The sequence below is a fragment of the Cavia porcellus genome, unplaced genomic scaffold, assembly GCF_034190915.1.
Source record: "Cavia porcellus strain 051 isolate PalLab524CR breed Dunkin Hartley unplaced genomic scaffold, mCavPor4.1 scaffold_7, whole genome shotgun sequence".
In the NCBI taxonomy this organism is placed as follows: Eukaryota; Metazoa; Chordata; class Mammalia; order Rodentia; family Caviidae; genus Cavia; species Cavia porcellus.
In genome coordinates, this window is record NW_026947490.1 from 29,468,501 (window position 1) to 29,489,376 (window position 20,876).

General features: G+C 43.0%; 1 protein-coding gene and 1 pseudogene across 2 annotated transcripts in view; both read right to left on the reverse strand.

The window, feature by feature from the left end:
• Positions 1 to 2,281: 2,281 nt before the first annotated feature.
• The window catches only part of LOC100712901 (sialic acid-binding Ig-like lectin 13), a 28,426-nt gene continuing 9,831 nt past the window's right edge, over positions 2,282 to 20,876 (reverse strand). Inside the window, exon 6 of one of the 2 annotated variants that reach the window (XM_063253228.1) lies at positions 2,282 to 3,397. In XM_063253228.1, coding sequence (XP_063109298.1) covers positions 3,082 to 3,397 — 316 coding nt within the window. In that variant the 3' untranslated portion in view covers positions 2,282 to 3,081. The remainder of the gene's footprint in view (positions 3,398 to 20,876) is intronic. The other variant, XM_063253229.1, reaches the window with a different exon arrangement.
• LOC106026637 (sialic acid-binding Ig-like lectin 6) lies at positions 5,730 to 8,097 on the reverse strand (annotated as a pseudogene).

The following is a 20,876-nucleotide window of genomic DNA, read 5'->3' on the forward strand; positions in this document are numbered from 1 at the left end:
CTGACTCTTAAGTAAGGGCAATCATTGGCTGTGACACTTAGAATAGATGTCCAGTTGTTATAAGGTAGGATAACAGAAACAAAAGGAAACAAGGGTTTCTTAACTGACAGCTGTACTTTGTAAGAAGACTGCAACTGCCAGAGTGTAGCTGAAGTTACCCAAGCTGTGCCGACTTGCCTGAGGAAGTAAGGTTGGGAGCCTGGCAGTTGGTGTATGTGTGGAGGCTGTGAGCAGGGTGACAAGTGGCCAGAAGAAGGCCAAACCAAAAGGGGGCCAGGAAGATCCGTGAGAGCCACATACATGGGTCCATGACCCAGCCAGGCTCAATGACCAAAGACCTCACTAGATTGAGAAAATTTTCCTTCCAAGGACCGAGATATTTTTACTCCTCTAAAGAACGTCTGTGTTGTGTTTATATGGATAATTTTAGCAAGGTGGTCTTTTCTTTTTTTTTCAGTACACAAACCCTAACCTGGGATTCCCTTTTGGATAACCCTTTTAGGGGCCCCTGGGAGCTAATTGCTTTTGCTTTACACCACAGGCTGTTTTCTGCTTTTACTGGATGATAAACACTTCTATGACTTTGCCTAATGAATCCTACTTGCATCTCTTTAAAAAAAAAAAAAGCCCATCCGTGAGTCCCTGTGCCTGCTGCCATCTCCCTTGTGCAGAGTGGCTCAGTTTTGCACTCCTGACACTCTGATCGGATACTTCTGGAGTGGCGGCTTCCTGTGCCCCCATGATATCAAACAGCACCCCAGCCTGGGCTCACTGGATGCTGGTAGCATTCCCTCCCATCCTGATGGTGACAATTAAAAATGTCTGCAGGTATTTTTGGAAACAGCCCAAGTGCCCTCCATGTGGCTGAGTGGCAGTGGGTGATCCTCACTGCTCCCCCTTCGGCTTCTCAACACAGCAGCCAGAGTTATTTTAGAAATATGCATCAGACCAAGGCCCCCTCACTCAAGCATTTCCTTGGCCTTCAGACTGCTTGCTGCACCTGTAAGGCTCCCAAGGCTGAGCTCCTCTGGCCTCTGCTAAGTCATCTGGATCCTCTCTGCCTTTGCCTCCCCCACTTCCCCCACAGACTGCCTCCCTCCAGGGAAGTGGCCCCTTGTAACTGCATTGTGCTCAAAAGCCACCTCCTCGGACCTGCCTATCCTAATCTCATAAACCAAGTTCCCCTTCCCTTCCCACTCATGCTTGAAATATCTGTGGTTTCTCTAGCCTCCTCTGAATTTTCCACCTCCATCTGTTGTGACTAGACCACCTCCTGCCACCTTTCACTTTCTAGTTGTTTTTCAGTCCAGCTGTGCCTCCCACCCCAGGTCACACAAGACACTGCAGGCCACTGAAGGCCATGGCAGTCTTTTCAGGGAAATTTCATTTCCATCTTCTCTGCTGAGGGTGTTCAGCTTTTCCCTGAGCTTATTCCTTTGAAAGCCAAGCCTGCATCATTGGTCATTAGAGAAATGCAAATTAAAACAACACTGAGATTCCATTTCACTCCAGAAAGAATAGCTGTCATCAAGCAATCACCCAATAACAGATACAGGAGGGGCTGTGGGGAAAAAGGAACTTTTCTCCAACTGTTGGTGGGAGTGTAGGTTGGTGCAACCACTGTGGAAATCAGTGTAGAGATTCCTCAAAAAGCTGAGATTGGAAGTCCCATTTGATGCATCTATTACACTTCTGGGCATTTCTCAGAAGAATTAAAAACAGCATACCACAGTGGTATATGTGCACCCATGTTTATAGCAGCACAATTTGTAATAGCCAGATCTTAGAAACAGCCAGTGCCCATCAGTCAAGGAATGGATAAAAAAAAATGTGGTATTTTTATACAATGGAGTACTGCTCAGCTATATAGAAGAATTGTATTGAAGCTTTTATAGGTAAAAAGATGCAACTTGAAACCATATTCATAAGTGAAATAAATCAAACTCACTTGTAAATACCACATCATTTCTCCAGAATAAGAAACTGGAAGAGCAAATAAGATCCAAAATCCACAATAAATATTGTGTAAAGGTAAGAAACTATTCAAATGGGGAAAAGTAACTGGGATGGGGAAAGGAGGAAAGAAAGAAAGGAAAAGGAAAAAGATATAAATTTGTGTATGTATACATAAGATAGCTAAGATGACTATATTACTAATTCTCTTAGTTCGGGCAAACGAACAGTTAACACTTAGAAGATTAGATGAACTTTGCATGTCTATATCTGGCAATCTAAGCAATATTTTTGAAGATAACAATATGTAATGTAACAATAATTGTTAAATTCCTGTCACCTTGTTTTGAAAGCCTCCATTGTTATTGTTTTGGGTTTGTTGTTGTTTGTTTGTCTCTTTCACTTTTTGTTTTTCTTTGCTATGTTTTTCTCTTTTAAATAAAAAGATAAACCTTGGGAGCCAAGCCTGTGTGCTTCCCACCTCGTTCCACGCAGCAGCCTCTGAGTGTTTGCTTATCCTCACTTTGTTTGGTGCTGAGAAGCTGCAGAAAGGAGCTCGTTCCTAACCTCCAGAGCTCCTGGATAGCTGCGGGGTGCAGGCCTGAGGGCTGATGTCAAGACAAAGGAGAAGTGATGGGGACAGAGGAAAGGGGGAGCCCCAGGATGGGGTGTCATCATGTTTTACTGGAGAAACTTATCATACAAGACATACAAATGTACAAGAAATTACAAAATCAGCTTATGATGATGGTCAACCACAGAGGAAGTGTGCAGAGGGTGTCTGCGCATTGAAGAGTGAAGGATTCAGTCCAAGGTTTGGGGTTCACTGCAGAGTCCATGCAAGTCCGCATCAGAAGGCCGATGAGTCTATGCTGGAAAGCTGAAGAGTCTACAGTGGAGGCTGAAGAGCTAGAAGCCTGGAGACGACATCCAAGCTGAGGTGAAGAGCAGAGCTCCTGCAAGGAACAGAAGCCTGTCTGTCCTTCCTCATTTCCTTTTATACTGTCCAGGCGATGAGCTGCCCTAGGGCAGATCCTCTACATCCTGGGGTGTAGAATCGCTGAGATCATCTAGTTAAGCTTCTACACTTCTAAACTGACACAATCCATCAATCATTACAGACAGGATTTATGGTTTCATAATGAGGGGAAAGGTCAGAGGCTCCCCCTGTGGTGTGAGAAAAGTACAGTGCCAAGATCTGCAGCCAGGAGGGGGCTTCATGAAGATCTTGACTGTGCTGACACCTGGATCTCTGACTTCCAGCCTCCAAAATGGTGTGAAATATGTCTGCTGTTTAAAAAAATCCAGTCTATGACACTGTGATAGCAGCCAGCTCCGGTTTGGTTTATTGGCTCTGAAGCTCATGTTGAAATGTGGTTCTCTAAGATGTGTGGCCAAGCCAGACACGATGACACAAGTCTGAAATCCCAGGTGCTCTAGGAGGCTGAGACAGGGCAAGTCAGTAACTTAGCAAGAGACTGCTCAAAATATAAAAATAAAAATTAGGTTTGGAATGTAGCTCAGTGTGAAGGTTTTGGAATCCTTTCCAGTGCCACACGCGTGTGCGTACACACACGCGCGCGCGCACACACACACACACGTGGGTCAATGGGATGTTCAAGAGGTGATTAGGCCCACTTTCATGAAAATATTAAAAACAGTCTTGTGGTTAATGGATAAATCCGTGAGTTATCAGGAGAGTGGGTCTGTGAGGACAGCCCATTAGTATAGGTCTCTGGAGTTCTCCCTCTCTGTCCTGATGTCATGCCCAGGACCACCCTGTTACTCTGACAGCTTGGAGGCTATCAGCAGAGGTGGCCCCTCAGCCTCAGACCAGAGCCATGAGCCGACGGAAACCTCTGTTCTTTATAATCTACTCAGTGCACAGCATTATTCTGTCAGCACCAAAAATGCCCTAAGACGACATGGCCCAGACTAAGATAACCTTGGTCTCATTTTCCTCGTTCTAGGTAAAGTTTATTAGAGCATCCAGTGATAGAAGCCCTGGCTACCAGGCCTCCCTAGTGCTTGATGGTCTTGGTTACATGACACTGATGTGTTTGTTGACTGGTCAGTGTTGACATTTGTTTCTCTTAAGCTGTTCCAGAATCTGATTTCATCGATTTCTCTATTTCCCTGATAATATACAATCTGGATGATCCTGTTGGGTGGCTTCCCATTCCCTGTGTACTGATGATGGAGAAAGCCACGTCATTTATGGGTCTGAAGTTGTGTTCCTCGAGTCCAGGCCAAAGAACAGAGTGGAATAGAATTCATGCTCAGTTCTTTTCTTTATTTTTTTGGTGTTTGGCATCAAACCCAGCGCCTCTGATACAGTAGGCAAATGCTCTCTCCATGAGCTACTTCCCCAGCCTGATCTTTTCTAATTATCCTGGCTGTTGGATTCACTCTCTAACTGGAAGCTGGGAACCCAGGCCTCTCTTTGGCATATTGTGATTGCCAGAAACATCATCCTGACCAGCTTCACGGAACACTGCTGGGAAATTGTTCTTTTTCACCAACTCTGGTTGGAAAATCGGTGGGCCATACATTTAAGGAATTATTTCTGGACTCTCAGAGAGAACATATATATCCTTTTGAATCTACAGGTTAAAAAAGGGGAAAAAATGAATATACAGGTTCACTTAATAGCCCCTCAAAGGTCCAGGAAAATGAAATGAGACCATGGTAGCCCTAAACTAAACCCCTACACACTTTGTCCTATTACAGGAGAGCACAAAATTTACAGAGCCTTAATAAAAAGATGAATTAAACTTGCAAATACATTAACTGTGATCAAGAAAAAAAGATCAATGTTCTTTGAAGGAACAAAAGCTCCAGCAGTTCATATACACCATTCAGAGAGAAGAGGAACTGAAAAATAATGTAAAGACAAGTTTCAATTTTTCATCAAGTCGATGAAAAGTGTAAATTCACAGATCTAAGATACTTAACTAAGTCCAAATAAATATTCTCTTTCGTTTCTTCCTCTCCTCTTTTTTCTCTGTCACACACGTTTTCCTATGCAAAGACATAATAATCAAATGATCGAAAACTATCAAAACCAGCCAGGAAAAAATAAACTATAAAGAAAGAAGTGAAAAAAATAATTACAGAAGATCTCTCATAGGAAATTATGGAAGTCTACAAAATTTAAGGTATGGAATGGAAGAAAACGTAAACCTAGAAATCCCAGTTCCAATAAAGTTTCTTTCTGAAACAAAAGGAAGTAAAAATATTCCTGGATAAACAATGCTGAGAGAATGTCTCACCAGGGTACCTCTACTATGAGAAATGTGTGAGATCTTCAAGCAAAGGTCAGTGATACTCTGGGGCAGTCGGGATGGCACCCAGGAGTGAAGAGTAAATGTGTGTGGTCTGTGACACTGACCGTAGCCACCCAGCCAAGGTGAGCTGGACACAGGGGAACCTGCCCCCAGCTGCCCACGGGCCTGGGATCCTGGGATCCTTAAGGATACAGAGGATAGAGGAGATGGTTGCCATGTGAACAAATGCCAAAGAGTTGATTTTTCAAACCAAACACGTCTTTAAAACTAAATGGACTTATAGAGAAATATATTACAGTATTGATAAAAATATTTATATAGGGTTGAATGATGGGCTCATTAAAACCATTTGAAAGCAGCTACATACAAGCAAGACACTAGATGTGCTATAATTCATAGTAGTAGAAAAATCTATTTCCTCACCTGCCCTCCCATCCATTCCATTAGAACCAAGGGGAGAGGCTGGATGTGAGGGTGAAGAGACTCTATTTTCGGTAGGGAAGCAGAGTCAAGCCAGATATTCACTCCTTGTTCCACAGCCCTGGACAGGGATGGGTCACAGCTCGAAGGAGCCTTAGAGACCTGCAACCTGGACCTCAGCCCTGCTCTCTGTGAGGCCCTGTCCCGTCGGGAGTCCTCACAGCTTTGGAGAAATGGTCCTGAGGTAAAAGGTCAGGCCTAGAGGAGAAAAATGAGTGAATACACTGGGGTTTGGGGCTGAAAAGCTGGGGTTCTGTTCACTTGGTGTAGTAGATCCATGTGAGGCCATGGGTTAGAATGAAGCCAGTCCTTGTGAGGTCACCCTGAGCAGGGTGAGGACTAAAGGCTCATGCTCATCCTATACAGCTGGACTCAGGAGACATGGTGGGAGCCCAGCGGGTGCTGAGCCCAACAGGTGACTTCTCCATCCTCAGCAGCCACCTGGGACAGCTCCAGGACTCAAGATCCAAGGTCTGTGGAGGTTCAAGATGAGATTTCCCTGTGCCCAGCTCATCTTAGCTGCAGGGCGGCCATCAGCGTGGCAGGCCAGGCACAGGGATTGGCCCTATTGGGCTCGCAGAGTGGCGCTGTTGCCTAGCAGCTGTGCACTAAGCAGTCAGTGAGCTAGTGAGAGGTGCAGGGTTGAGGGACCATTCTCTCCCTGTGCCCTCCCTCAGATGCAGGGATGGAAAAGTACACCTCTGAGCAAGCATTGCAAGTGAGGGCAATGGGAGGGTGGGTGGCATAAGACCCAGCTGGACAGAGATGGGCGGAAGTGGTGGCTCATTAGCACTTGAGGGAGGACAGGCCAGGACAGTGGACCTTTCTGTGCAGGACCACAACTCATGCTAACTCAGGCAGGTTTGACCTCTTGGAGGAACCATGGCAGGTGGTGCCCTTGGGTGTGGTCCTGAGGGAGCCACAGGGTGGTTCTGTGTAGGGAGGGACAGGGTTACATCTGGGTTATGGAGAGATGCCCTTGGGTCCAGATGGTGTCCAGGTGGAGAGGGAGGCATGACTAGTGGGCTGATAGGTCAGAGTGGGGGATCTGGAGCAGATCCTGGTGAGAAAGGCCCGGATAGAGGAAGGAAGTGGTTAAAGACATTTTCCAGAAGTCAAGATTGCAAAACTCCCTGGCCTGTGTTGCTTGGTGACAGCCAGACCTCTAAACAAGCTTCTCAGATATGGACTCAGTAGCTCAGGGACAGGGGCTCCCTCAAAGAGAGGAAGTGTGCTCAGATAGACAGGCTGAGAAGGAGATTTGTGGGAGTCTCTGGAGCAGAAGCAGGGCTGGGGCCCCCAGCAGGAGAGATGCAGGCAGATATCAGCCAGGGGCCCAAGGCCCAGGGTCCAGCTGTGGGGGACTCAGGTATTGAGGCTTCTGGTGGGTGAGAGAGATGAGGCTGCCAGAGATGCTACAGAAGCCAGAGGGAGGGAGCCAGGGGAGAGAAAATAGAGAGCTCAGCAGGCTGGAGGTGAGTGAGGCAAGAGGTGGCAGAAATTCGAAGGAGAACACCCTACCAGAACGGTGGAGATGCCCACTCTTTCTAGACGTCCCCCTAGAGGTGAGCCATTGCACTATCAGTGCTGTTGGCCCTAAAGACATGGATGACCGTGTCCTGTGGAGCGTCTGAACCGAAATCAGTCCCTCACTGATGGTGGGTGACCAGGAGCTGCTTGCAGGGCTGGGGGCTCTCATCTGACCCAGCTGTGCCTCCAGTACAGTGTCTGGGATCCCAGGCCTGACCTCTCCCTGGCTTCTGACTCCTCTCCTCCCAGGGCTCCAGGTGTGTTGGCCGGCACTCACAGGACACGCTGAGCTGGACGGTCCTGGATACTGTCACAGCAGCTCCAGAGAAAGTCACTTGGCAGGTGAGGTTGGTGCCATGGTCCTGTGGCTGTGGGATGATAGTGTATTGGGTTCTGTCCTAGATCCCTGATCTCTCAAATGGGTGTACAGTGAAGGTTAAATAAAAAGTGAAAAATTGTATGATTTGTAGGACTGCGAGAGGGTCAAAACCCTTTAATTCAGCTCGAGGCCTCGAGGGTAAAGACAAAGGATTCTCTGGGTCAGTCCACTTATATTAGCACAAAAGACAAAAGGGGGAGACACTGAAGAAAGCACAGGCAATGAGCAGGACCCTGGGAGTCACCTCAAGGTCGTCTCCAACTAATGAATCAAGTCAATTCAATAGCACTGTCTTATCATGCAGACATGGTAGAAGTGAGACTGCAGGAGTGATCTTTGCAGCTGCAGTCTCTACCTTGTTAGTTGGGGTTAGAACAGGAGTGTCTGCAGCTGTGGCCTTACCTTGCCCTTGGAGGTATCTCTAGCCTCAAAGGCCACTACAGACCTCAACCAGGACCAGTGATTCATAGAGGTTCACTTATTATGAATCAGCTCCTGTCAGCAGGCAAGGGGCCTGGGCTTAGGACAGACTCACAGATAATCACAGAAAGCCAATTAGTAAAATTTAAATCCTGCTCCAAGCTGCTTCATAGTATTCTCCAACAATAGTGAGCACAGAAGAGCGGGGAGTCTTGGGGCCTGCATATGTTTAAGGTTGGTCTTCTCTTTTGGAAAGGACCAAAACCCCAAGGAGCTGCTCAGAGAGTAGGAAAGAAGAGGAAGCCACGTTGGGACCCCAGGTCAGGCACTTCTGCTTTAGTTACTTTTCCCTAACTGCTGATACCACATATCTAATGCCCAGCATTAAGGGAGGAAAGGTTTATTTAGCTTGCAGTTTGTAGGAGTTTCAGTTCACAACCTGCTGACTCCAAGGCAGAGTGGCATCACGGAGAACAGCTCACGGCAGATGGAAGGCAGCAAAGCATTGAGGGACCTTAACATTGTCTTTCTCCCCTTTTATCTTACCTTATCCAGGCTACTTAGAGTGGGCAGCACTCACACCCTTAACCCTAGTGCCCTTGAACCTAGCATTGCACTGTGAACCATCCCAGAATCACACACTGTAGATCCAGCACCTGTGAAATAGTGCCACCTATGATTGCTTCAGACTTTGGAAAGATGGCTACACACAAGCCATAACAACCTCCTTCGGAATCTAGGTCTGGACCAGGATCTTGGGGACATTATGTGCAAAAATAGCACAGGTGAGAGTCTGATTCTTCCCTCCTGAGGTGATTGTCTTGTCATTTTATTTATTTATTGTTTTGCACTAGGAGCTGGGCAACTCCTGCCTGGCCAAGGAGATTTGTGGGGTGGTGGATGCTGTGGGATGCAGGGTTTAGTAGAGTCTGTGTGAGCAGAAGTGAGGAGAGGTCCTAGAAGAGAAGGCAGGGTCTACTCAATGACTCATTCATTCATTCATTCATTCAGCAAACATGCAGGAAGCTATAACATTGGTGGGGATGGAGACAAGCAGGGATCGCACTGCTGTGGTCCTGTCCTGAGATGCAGGAGACTCAGGACTTAGCCAGACACACAAGCTAACCATGAGTTTGCGACATGTTGTGGTGACATATTACTTTGATGAATTCTGTGCATGGAATTATTTCTCTGTCATTGCCACCATCCGTCTCCAGGATGTCTTTCCTCTCCCCAGGGAAAAGACACTCTGCTTTTTGATGTGACCTTGTAGGTTTTGTAAGTAAGTAAACACCTGATGTGAAAATGTTGATGCCTGGTCTAAGTGCACAATACTTATTAAGAATTTAATCTTTTATTGATACTTTATGCTCCAGTTAAGTACATACTGTATGATGTAATAAAACCCTCCTGACAAAACAGCACCACCACCAAATATGTCAAGTATATCCTACAAAAAGGCCAGGAAAGCAAAGACATGCTACCAGGGTAACGCTGTCTGGGTCACGCTGCTATCATGTGTGCAGACTTCTTAGGTGGGATAATTGAAGTAAAGATCACTTTCCTGTAGAGAGCTATTGGTATTTTCATTGTAGTTCATATGGGAATTTATTTCTAATATTCGTTTTTAGACTTTGTACATCAGAAACCAGTGGATGTTCAAAGTTTTGATGCATGTTTATAAACACTCAATAAAGATTAAAACCTTTACACTTTATTTTTGTGTTATTTTTTCCTGTTGAGTACTCATTGTTTAATATAATAAAAGTCATGAAATTAAAAATAATAATTCATCAATAGAAATAGTCTGAATAATAGTCGTGGGTCTGACCCACATTGATGCACCTTGATGACAAAAGTGCTCCAAGGGATCCATCAAATGACCAGTGACGTTTAACATTTTTTCATTTATTTATTTACTGTTTGGTTCATTTGTGAAGTGCATATTCATCTCAAATGCTCATTTTTTATTAGGTCTTTAAAGTTGGGGGGTTGGGGCTGGAGACTTAGCTCAGTGGCATAAGCACCTGCCTTGCAAGCACGTGGTCGTGAGTTTGATCCTCGGTACCAATAAAAAAATAAATAAATTTGGGGGGAGGGTCTGGGTTTTTAAAACTCTTTATATGTTATAGATATAAGTACTTTGTCTGAGGGATACCTGAATAACATTTCTTGCTACTCTGTGGGTTGTCTTTTAACTCCATTGGTAATTTTTTTGATGTGCAAAAGTTTTTTTTTTAATAGGATGAGATTCCAGTTGCTGATCTTTGTAATATTTCCTGTGCAGTTGGGGTTTTGCTCATGAAATCTTTACCTAAACCTATGTCTTCAAGAGTTCTACCTATTCTCTTTTCCAACAGATTTAGTGTTTCTGTTTTAATATTTACATCTTTGATCTATTTCAATTTTAGATCAATGCTTAGTGAGAGACATGGATCTAATTTTAGTCTTTGACATGAGGAAAGCCAGTTTTCTCAGTTATTAAAGAGGTTATCTTTCTTCTAAAGAACACGTTTAGCCCTTTTGTACAGGAAAAGCTAGCTGAGTGTATTTGAAGTTGTTTCTGTATCTTCTAATCTCTTCCATTGAATCTCAGGGTTTTTTTTTTTTTGCCAGTACCATGCTGTTTTATCATAATAGCTTTATAGTATAATTTCAAGTCAGGGATTTATGATGTGCGCAACTTTTTTGTTACCTAGAATTGTGTTTATTATTCTACATCTCTTCTGGTTCCAAATGAATTTTAGGAATGTTTTCTCTAGTTCTGTGAGCCGTGCTAATGGTATTTTGGTTGCGATCACATTAAATCTGTATAACGGTTTTGGGGATATGGCTATTTTCACTATGTTGGTTCTTCCAATCCATGAGCAAGGGATACCTTTCCATTGTCTGATATTCTCTTTGATATTCTCTCCTTTTTCAGAGTACTGTAATTTTCAGTGTATAGATCTTTTACTTCCTTTGTGAGGTTGATTCCTATGTATTTAATTTTTTGATGCTATTGTGAAAGGTGTTATTTTCCTAATTGTTCTCTCAGTGCATTTGTTGCTTGTATGCAGGAATTCTGTTAATTTTTGAGTGCTGACTTTGTCTTCATCTATGTGACTGAATTTGGTTCTTGAATCTAGAAGTCTTTTGGTGGAGTTTCGGAGTCTTCTATGTAAAGTGTCATGTCATCTGCAAATAATGATAACTTAACTTCTTCGTTTCCTATCCTTGCTCTTTCCCTTGTCAAAATGCTCTGGCTAATGTTTCCAGAACTACTATATTAAATAGGAATGGTGATAGTGGACATCTTTGTTTTATTCCTGATTTTAGAATGAAAATACTTTCAAGTTTTTCTTTTCTTTTCTTTCTTTCTCTTTTCTTTCTTTCTTCTTCTCCTCCTCCTCCTCCTCCTCCTCTTCCTCCTCTTTCTTTTTCTTCTTGCCTTTTGAGACAGTATTTCACTATGCAGTTCAGGCTGACCTTGAACTCACTCTTAGCCTAGACTGGCCTCAAACTTTCATCAGTCCTCCTGTCTCAGCCTCCTGATTGTTGGGATTATAGGAGTATATCACCACACCTGCCTGATTTTCAGGTTTTGAGCATTTATTTGATACTGGCTGTTGGTTTGTCATAGATGGCTTTTATCAGATTGAGATAAAGACCATCAAGAGTTGATTCTTTGAAAGATTAAATAAAATTGAGAAACCATTAGCCCACCTTATCAAAAAGAGGAAAGATTCAAATTCTTGCAATTAGGTGGAAATCCAGATGATCATCAATATTTACTTTGAACATCTGTACTCTAATAAAATAGAAAACACAGAAGAAATGGACAGATTCTTAGATGTATCTAGGAATATCTATGAGTTGTCAAACTTAATCAAGAAGATATAAAAATGCTAAACAATCCAATATTAGTCAGTGAAAATGTAATTAAAAACATCATCAACAACAAAAAAGCCTGGGCCCTCATGGACACGGAGCTGAATTGTATAATAAATTTAGAGGAGATCTAATGTTATTGCTTCTCACATTACAAAGAAATTGAAGGGGAAGCAATACTCTCAGTCATTCCTGGAGGCAAGTATTACCCTGAAACTGAAACCAGGGAACGACCCAACCAAAAAAAGAAAATAGTGGGGGATGGGAGTGGTGCATGCCTGTAATCCCAGCACTCAGGAGGCTGAGGCAGGATTGTTGCAAGTTTGAGACCACCCTGGGCTACAAAGTGAGCTCAAAGACAGCCTGAACTGTATAGTGAGAACCTGTCTCAAAAAGAAAAACAAACACAAAAAAGAAAGAATGAAAGGAAGAAAGAAAGAAAAAGAAAACTACAGGCCAATCTTTCTAATGAACATAGATGCAAAAATCCTCAATAAGATACTGGCAAACAGGGGCTCAGGATTTAGATCAACATCTTAAGTGCCTAACTGGCAAGCACCTAGCTCATGAGTTCAATCCTTGGTACAAAAACAAACAAACAAAGATACTGGCAAACAACTGGGCATCGTGGCACACCAGTAATCCCAGCACTCAGGAGGCTGAGGCAGGAGGATCATTGTGAGTTTGAGGCCAGCCTGGGTTACAAAGTGAGTTCAAGACTAGCCTGAACTGCAAAGTGAGATCCTGCCTCAGAAAAACCAAAACCAAAACCAAAACCAAAACCAAAAACCAAAACAAAACAACAACAATAAAAGAAGATACTGGCAAACAGAATACAAAAAATCATCCAGAGGATTATACACTGTGACCAAGTAAAATTCATCCCAGCGATGCAGAGATGGTTCAACATATGCAAATCAGAGTGTAATACACCACATCAACAGAGCCAAAGACCAAACTCACATGATGATCTCAACAGATAAAGAGCATTTGAGAAAGAACACCCATTTATGATAAATACCCTAATTTGTCCTTTTCTAAAGATAGATTTTTGTTCACTAAAAAAATGTATAGAAAAAAAAGATAGATTTTTGTTTCTTTTTTGTTCAATGACTGCTCCAAAACTGGGATTTTTTTCATTTTTTAAATTTTATAATCTTTTGTGTTTTGTAAGTTCTTTTTTTTTTTAATTTTTATTTAAGGAGAAAAGAAAAGAAAGAAAAAAACAACAGTGAAGGGGTACAAGTTATACAGATTTACAGAATAAAAAAATGCGCAGTAGGAAATCACTAGTTAATGGATTACATATTGCCATCTTAGACATAATTGTTCAAGTCACAAAATTAAAGCTTGTAGAGTGGACATTCCAACAATGATACTGATACTGCAAACAGTTCTGTTCAATGATCCAATAAAACTCTGTGATATCATTTTCTATCTTATACATTTAAATATACATGCAGTTATATAGTTTAGAGCACTTTATTTTCCTCTCTTTTGTACAGTGACTATTACACATTTTGGGTTTCATTGCTCCCACGGTTCTTGTTGCTTTTTTGGAAGAGAGTAAAACCAAATGTGACATAACAGAACAGAATCGGTCAAGTCAAAAGGGTGGACATAATAGATAATATAAAAACATAATACAAGGTGATCAACAATGGTTACCATAATGCCTCCCGCTATTTCTAATAGAATTGCCTATATCATTAGTTGTAATACAATTGAACAAAACCGTAAAGAATAAAACCGACAAAACCAAAACATTGGAGATATTGTAGGTCTTCAAAAGTAGATAAAAGTCAACGAGAATGGGCGTTATAATGAATCTCATTATCTTCTCAGCTGATGCCTAAACTTTCGAACCTGATACTATCCAGCAAAACAGAATATAGGAACCTCAGTCAAAAACAAGATGGTGAGAGTAATACAGGGCTTCAAATCGAGATAATAGAAAGTCAAAGTGGGTTACTATATTATATCCTGCTATATTTTTCCCTTTAATTAAATGGATAAAAATAAAAAAGTAAATAATGGAGTGGAGATTGAGAAAAAAGAGGGCATAACAGCGAAACAGGGCAGATCAAAACATAACCATTTAAGCAGAATAGTGTTTCACCACCAGCTAATCCTGACCCAAAAATAGTTACCATATTGACTCCCTCCCTGAAGTCCTTGAGTACAACTTCATATACTGTAGCATTAAGTATATCAAAACAATGTAAATCCATTTAAGAGAATGACAGCATTATAGAGTATTTAGAATCGACTAACAGAAAATGAACAATGGTCTCTGTATAATCTCCTTGTCTTTAAAAGGTTTTTTCTTATACTATCGTACATAGCAAAATCCAATAAGATACAACCTGTTTAGACCATTTGAGACAGAAGAACAAAAGCTAGATGAGACTTCAAAACAAGATGGTACTAAATCAGCATTACCTATTAAGATGTCATTTTCTCCAAAAAAAGCTGTTCCTATCATCCAATCTTCTCTGTCTCATTTCTGTTGAGCTCTTTTTCTGTCAGTAGCTGTCAGTTTGTCTTCTTCATCTTGTTCTCTGCTCCATTCGTTGTGGCCTCCCCGCCCCTATTTCTGGGTTCTTTGTATTTTTCTTTTTTTAGAATATCCTGCAATACTTTCTGTAGGGTTGAATTGGTGGTTGCAAATTCCCCCAGTTCCTCTTTATCTTGGAAGCACCTCATTTTTCCATCAATTTCCAGGGACAGTTGTGCAGGATATCTCAATCTTGGCTGTAGATTATTATCTTTCAAAGCTTGAATTATTTCTCCCCATGCTCTTCGTGATTTGATGGTTTGTGAAGAGAAATCTGCTGTAATTCTGATGGGTCTTCCCTTGTAAGTGATCTGTTTCTTGTCTCTTACAGCTTTTAATATTCTGTTCTTGTATTGAATTTCTGGAATTTTTATTATTATATGCCTGGGTGTTTCTCTGTTAGGGTTGTAGGTAGCTGGGGTCCTGTATGCCTCATACATTTGAGTATCTTTACCTTTTGCTAAATTAGGAAAATTCTCCTGGATTATTTCTGTGAGTAGCTTTTGTAGTTCACTTGTTTGTGTCCCTACTTCTTCTTTTATGTTCTTAATCCTTAAGTTATGGCTCCTCTTATCATCTTCTTGTCTTTGTATTATTGCTGTGTGTTTCTTTGTTATTTTTAAGAAGTTTTTCATTTCATTCTCCCATGTTTCAAGTCTGCCCTCCAATTCAGATAGTCTGTCCTTAGTTTCTTTCAAGCTGTTATGCCAGTCTTGGGTAGACTTCTTGATTTCTTGATAGTCCCTTTGCACCTGCTTCACATACTCAATGCTTTCTCTGTTTTCTCCATCAAGCAATTCTCCCCTCTTTTTCTGTTCTTCCATTCCACCATCTGCTTTTTCCTGGGTGGTGCTTAGCATTTCTCTAACTATTCTGCATACTTCTAGCTTCAGGTCATTGATAACTTCATTCCTGAATTGGTCTATGAGGCTCTCTAAATGGCACTTAATGTATATTGGTGCAGTGTCCACTATTGCCTGATTCTCAGGATTGGGGGTCGAGGAGCCTTTTTTGTTGCTTCCCTTCCCCATATTTTTTGTTCCTTATAAAATGTAATCTTACACAGGAGGCCCGGCTTCCCTGCCTGTCAGCCACAGCTTGATCAAATTGCGCTGGTTAGTTGTTCCCGCTCACCGCTGCGCCCCAGGGAGTTGCGGAGGAGGCAGCCTACGCAGGAGTCGGTCGTTCCTCCGGGCCACCGTCAGGCTCTGGGATCTGGGTTAGGCCAGCCTAGGGAGTCCGCCAGCAGCGTCCCTCCGGCCAGGCACCTTTCACCAATCCCGTCCGAGAGGGAAACGTGCGGCTGCAGTTGCCACCGCGCCCTGCTCTTACAGGACTGCCCGCGCCCAGAAAAACCTCCGCTGGAGTCAAACTGCGGTAGGGAGTCAGTTCCTCGCTCACCTCGCCACCAGTCAGCCTTCCTCCCTGTCCGTCGCGTTTCCGACTCCGTTCGCAGACTCCCGTTCCCAGAGCTCGGCGGTCGCGTCTCTCCTTGCCGAGCCGCTATGGAGGTAGCCGGCCGCCGGGCGGTGGGAAATCCAAACCGCGGTTTCCGATGGCGCGGGAACTCTGTTCCCAGACTCCCGTTCCCAGAGCTCGGCGGTCGCGTCTCTCCTTGCCGAGCCGCTGTGGAGGCGCCGGCCGCCGGGCGGCGGGAAATCCAAACCGCGGTTTCCAATGGCGCGGAGTCGAGCCTCCACACCGAGATTTTTCTGTTCCTATTTTAGCGCCAGGACTGTATTCCAAGTTGGATTCTCTCAGCCCAGTTCGTTCCTGAGTCAGCAGAGCATATCTCTACTGGTTCGTATCTCCTTAGTCCGCATCATTCCTGGCCTCTGAGCCGAGCCTTTAGAGAGCGTTCAGTAGTTGCTGTTGTCTGTCCGCCATGTTCTCTCTCTCCCCTGCTTAAAATTCTCCAGTTGCTTTCCATCACCTCTCCACGTCCAGTTTTTCTTCTTTCTCAAACTCATACGCTCTTTCCTTCCCTCTCGCTCCTTGCCTTTCTCGTGTACCACTTCTTGGCCCCTCTTCATCGCTCTCCCTACTTCATTTTCTGTCCTCTCATCCCCCGACGTCAGGGTCCCCCCGTTTTGTAAGTTCTTGATATGCTCTGAATACAAAGTATCTACCACTTCACAGATACTTTCTTATCGTGTGCACATTTTGTTTTCACTTGTTTCTTTTTACTTTTTCAGGGCAGGAGACCCTTCCTGCCCTGTTCCCCAAATGTGTGCTACACATCACCACACTGATTGCCTTAGGATGAAGAAAAGCAGCGTGAAGATGAGGAAAGGGGATGCGTGCAGAGCAGAAGGTCACATGGCTGCTTTGGGGAGCAGAACAGAGCCCCCCAAAAGAACCCAGGCCTCAACTGCTAGAGCCATGAGAGCCTCAGGTCTCTGCCCTGTGATTCAGTTCAGGACCGGACCTGTTCAGATCACCCTGGATCATCAGGTTGGCTCCTCAGTCGAATCATGAGTGTCCCTGAACTGGGGAAACAGAGGGGTTTCTTTTTTTTTTTTTTTTTTTTTTTTTAATTTAAAGAAAAGGAAACGAAAAAAGAAAAGAAAAAGAAAATACATGGAGATTAAAGAATAAAAGGGTAGAAAAATAATACTAAATTACAGACAAACAAAAGGTAAGAAATTGCCAGTTGATAAGTTACAAATTGTCTTCTTCGAAATGGCTGTTTAGGTTATAGAATTAAAGTATTTAGAATGACATTCAAAAAAGTGACCCTACAAACCATTCTGCTCTATGGCCGAACAAAAGCTCCGTAATATGATTATCAGTCCCACCTATTTGTTTTACATCTCTGAGAGGATAAGGTTAACCATATCAAAACAGAACAGAACATTTAAAAAAAAAACAATTTAAAGAAATACAGATTTCAAAGCAAGTCCACTGGAGATCTACCTTATCTAACTGTCTCTAGCTTCTTACAGATAGTTGTCCCTAACTTCACCCACTTTCTATACTTATTGCATATTATAGAACTAATCAAATCATTACAGGATGATGGAGTCTTTTTAGGTCCTCAAGTTCCAAATTAGGGAAGACATTTCCAACTACCATCGCATCTCTCATTCTCTTTGTGATAGCCGTCCCCATCTCTGCATATGCTGAAGTTGAGCTGAAGAAACCAGTCCAGAGTCATTTTAATCAGCAAGCAATAGATTGCTAGAATTTATATTATAATGCTACAAAATAAGCCTCGGGTTTTTCAGGTCTCTTCCTCAGAGTATTTGTTCCTATCCTCTCTGTATTATAGGGAAAACCAATTCATAACAAGACAGCGAAACAATTTCCTAGATAAACATGCAATGGATTAGACTTACAAAACTATAATATAAATGATCTTCCGTAGCTACTATGTTTTCTCTTGTTATTTTCAATAGATTTGTCGACAACACTGGCTTATTATAGTTAAATATACTATCACCTATTTTTATAAAAACTTATCTTTGACTGCATTGTAGTATTTGAGAGCTGTTACTGATTCATGCCAGTATGGATATCCTTTACATCCTGTCATGCTCAGAGTAGTTTCCTCTACTTTTAGGGTTGATTCTAACATGCATACGGATTTCAAATAGGATCAGTCAAGGCCAACCAATAGTCTTATGATTCAGATACAATTAAGATCAGTCATAGTAAGACAATGTAAGTAATACAGGATTTCAGCTTAAGTCAATAGGAAAGTAAGGATGGTTACCATGGTATAACCTGCTATTTTTGGTTCTAGAGGTCTGTGTCCTCAAATCTGATATGAGTGGACAGACCAGAACTAATTTAATTCAATCTAAATATGGCACTGGGACTACTGTGTCTTTTAAATCGTTATACACCATTAGCAATGACCTCTGCTTTTTTTTTTAAATATAGTTTCAGAGCTGTCTCTACCAAAGACTAGCTTACCGTCTCTGCCTCATGTCTGCTACTCCACTTTTCTGCTATAATTTGTCCACCTTATTCCCTCATTCCATGGTCTGCCCCGTACACTGAGGCCTCTCCGCCACTGTAGCTGTAATCCTGATATTTCTTCCTCTCTTTCTCTGTAATGTCCTTCAGCGCTCTCTGTAGGGTTGGATTGGTGGCCACGAACTCCCACAGTTCCTCCTTGTCTTGAAAGTATCTTATTTCTTCATTAATTTTTAGAGAGAGTTTTGATGGATATATGAACTTAGGTTGCATATTTTTTTTCCTTCAGGACTTGGAATATTTCTCCCCACTCCCTTCTTGACTTAAGAGTTTGTGTTGATAAGTCTGCTGTTATTTTGATAGATTTCCCGTTATAGGTAACCTGCATCTTTTCTCTGGCTGCTTTTAATATTCTGTTTTTTTGGTGGATTTCTGGGATCTCGATTATTATATGCCTAGGCGTAGATCTGTTTTGGTTGTAGGTAGCTGGCGTTCTGTATGCTTCTTTTATCTGGATATTATTTCTTTTTGCTATACGTGGGAAATTTTGCTTTAATATCTCTGTGAATATTTTTTGTATTTCATTTTTGGATGTTCCTGCTTCCTCACTCACATTCTTTATTCTTAGGTTATGCATCTTTTTATCATCTTCCAGTTTTAGAATTGCTTCTTTCTGGTTCCTTGTTATTTTTAAGAGGCTTTTTCTTTCACGTTCATAAGCCCTAAATCTCTCTTCAAGTTTCAGAAGGTTGTCTTTAGTTTCTGTCAAGGCATTTTGCCAATATTCAATGGAGTTTTTAATTTCCTGATTTTCTCTTTGGATCTGTTTCATGTATTCTAAGTTATGCTTAAATTCTTCAGATGCTTCTCTTTCTTTTCTGATTTCCTCAGTTCTTCCATCTGTGTTCTCTTGGGCAGGGCTTGTCATTTCTTTAATTAATCTCTTTATATCTTGCCTCACTTGGATCAGGAGTACATCTTTAAATTCCTCTATGAGATCATGTAAATACTTTTTAATTTCGGCTGATGCTGAGTCGAGCAATGGATGGTTACTGTGCTTGTTCTCTTCAGTGTTTAGTTCTCTTGGGTTTAATTTCTCCTGTTGAACAGCTGGAGATTTTTTTTTATTTTTATCTCTTGTCATGTTTCTGGTTTCTTTCAGACTGTCCTGGAGTTCTCTGGCCCTCTCCGAATTGCTTAGGGCCTTTCAGAAGCGTGCCGGCTTGAGTTTTTGCTGTCCTCCCCAATTTGCTGTTATCTGGGGTAGGCTGGGATGCAGGGGCGGTACAGTCTAGTCTCTAGCCTCTGTGTCAGTTAGTTCATAAATTAGGCTGTACTTTCAGGTTGTCACTGAGTTGTGACCATTCTGCATCCGCCCATTGGGCCCCAAGCAGAGGCCTGATCTAGCCCCAACAGCTCCTGCCAGTTCTCCCTGAATCAGAAGCAGCTGGGTAATGGCACAGGATTCTGCCCAGGTCCCAGCCGTTCTCTTCCAAACCTCTCTGTGATAGGAGCTCTAGAAAAGCAGATCTGCCCAAAACCAAGATGGCTCCCACTAAGTTCTCCGTGCAGAGCTGAAGCCAGCAAGCAATCAGACTCTGCCAGGACTCAAGATGTCTTCCACCAGCCCTCCCTACAGGGGGTCCTGGTGATGTCACCAAGCTGCGATTTCTGCCGCCAGGCTAATATGTCTGCACCAGATTCTGTGTTATTGATTTCCCCGTGGTGGCGGGCCAGCTGTTCTCTGGCCAAACCCAGCCGCCGCGGGGTTTTCTATACTCACCAGAGTCCGGTGCAAGTCCCCGCTCCGGGACCGCCACACACCAAGCCGTCCACTTTTCCCCACCTCGCGGCTCAGCGCTGACTGGTCAGATTTCTGTGCACCGTTTAGATTCGAAACGCCAGAGCTCTGTACATCTGCTCTGGTGCAGCGGTGCAGAACTGGCTGCCGCCTGGAGTCTCGATCTGGGTCTCAGTTTCCGCAGTCCCCAAAAGCAACTCAGCTTTTCGTGTTGGGTCCACGAGTCTGTTCATTGATTTAAGGGCGCGGGATTTGCAGCCTCCGGTCTCAGCACGACTTTAAATCCTCCAGCTGTACTGTCTTGGTTGATAAGAATCGCTATGGATTTGTCTGGTCCTCTCCATGCTGTCTTTTTTTTTTTTTTTTTTTTTTTTAGCTTTGAGTTTGAATTCTCTGGAGAGATTCTTCGCTCGATCCCCTAGCACGCCGCCATTTTCTCTCCTCTGGCAAGTCTCCAGAGGGGTTTCATGCACATGAAGGAGGATGAGGCCATTTGAACACAAAGGCAGAGGCTGTGTGACGCAGCCAGCAGCCAAGGAGACAGCAGCTTGGACATCCTTGGAAAAGCCAGGGTTGGCCCCTGACCCCAAGGTCTCTGGTTGGGGTGCTGCCCATGGGGTACTTAGATTGGGACCTTGATTTCAGTCTTTTGCCATTCAGAACTGCAAGGAAGTAAGT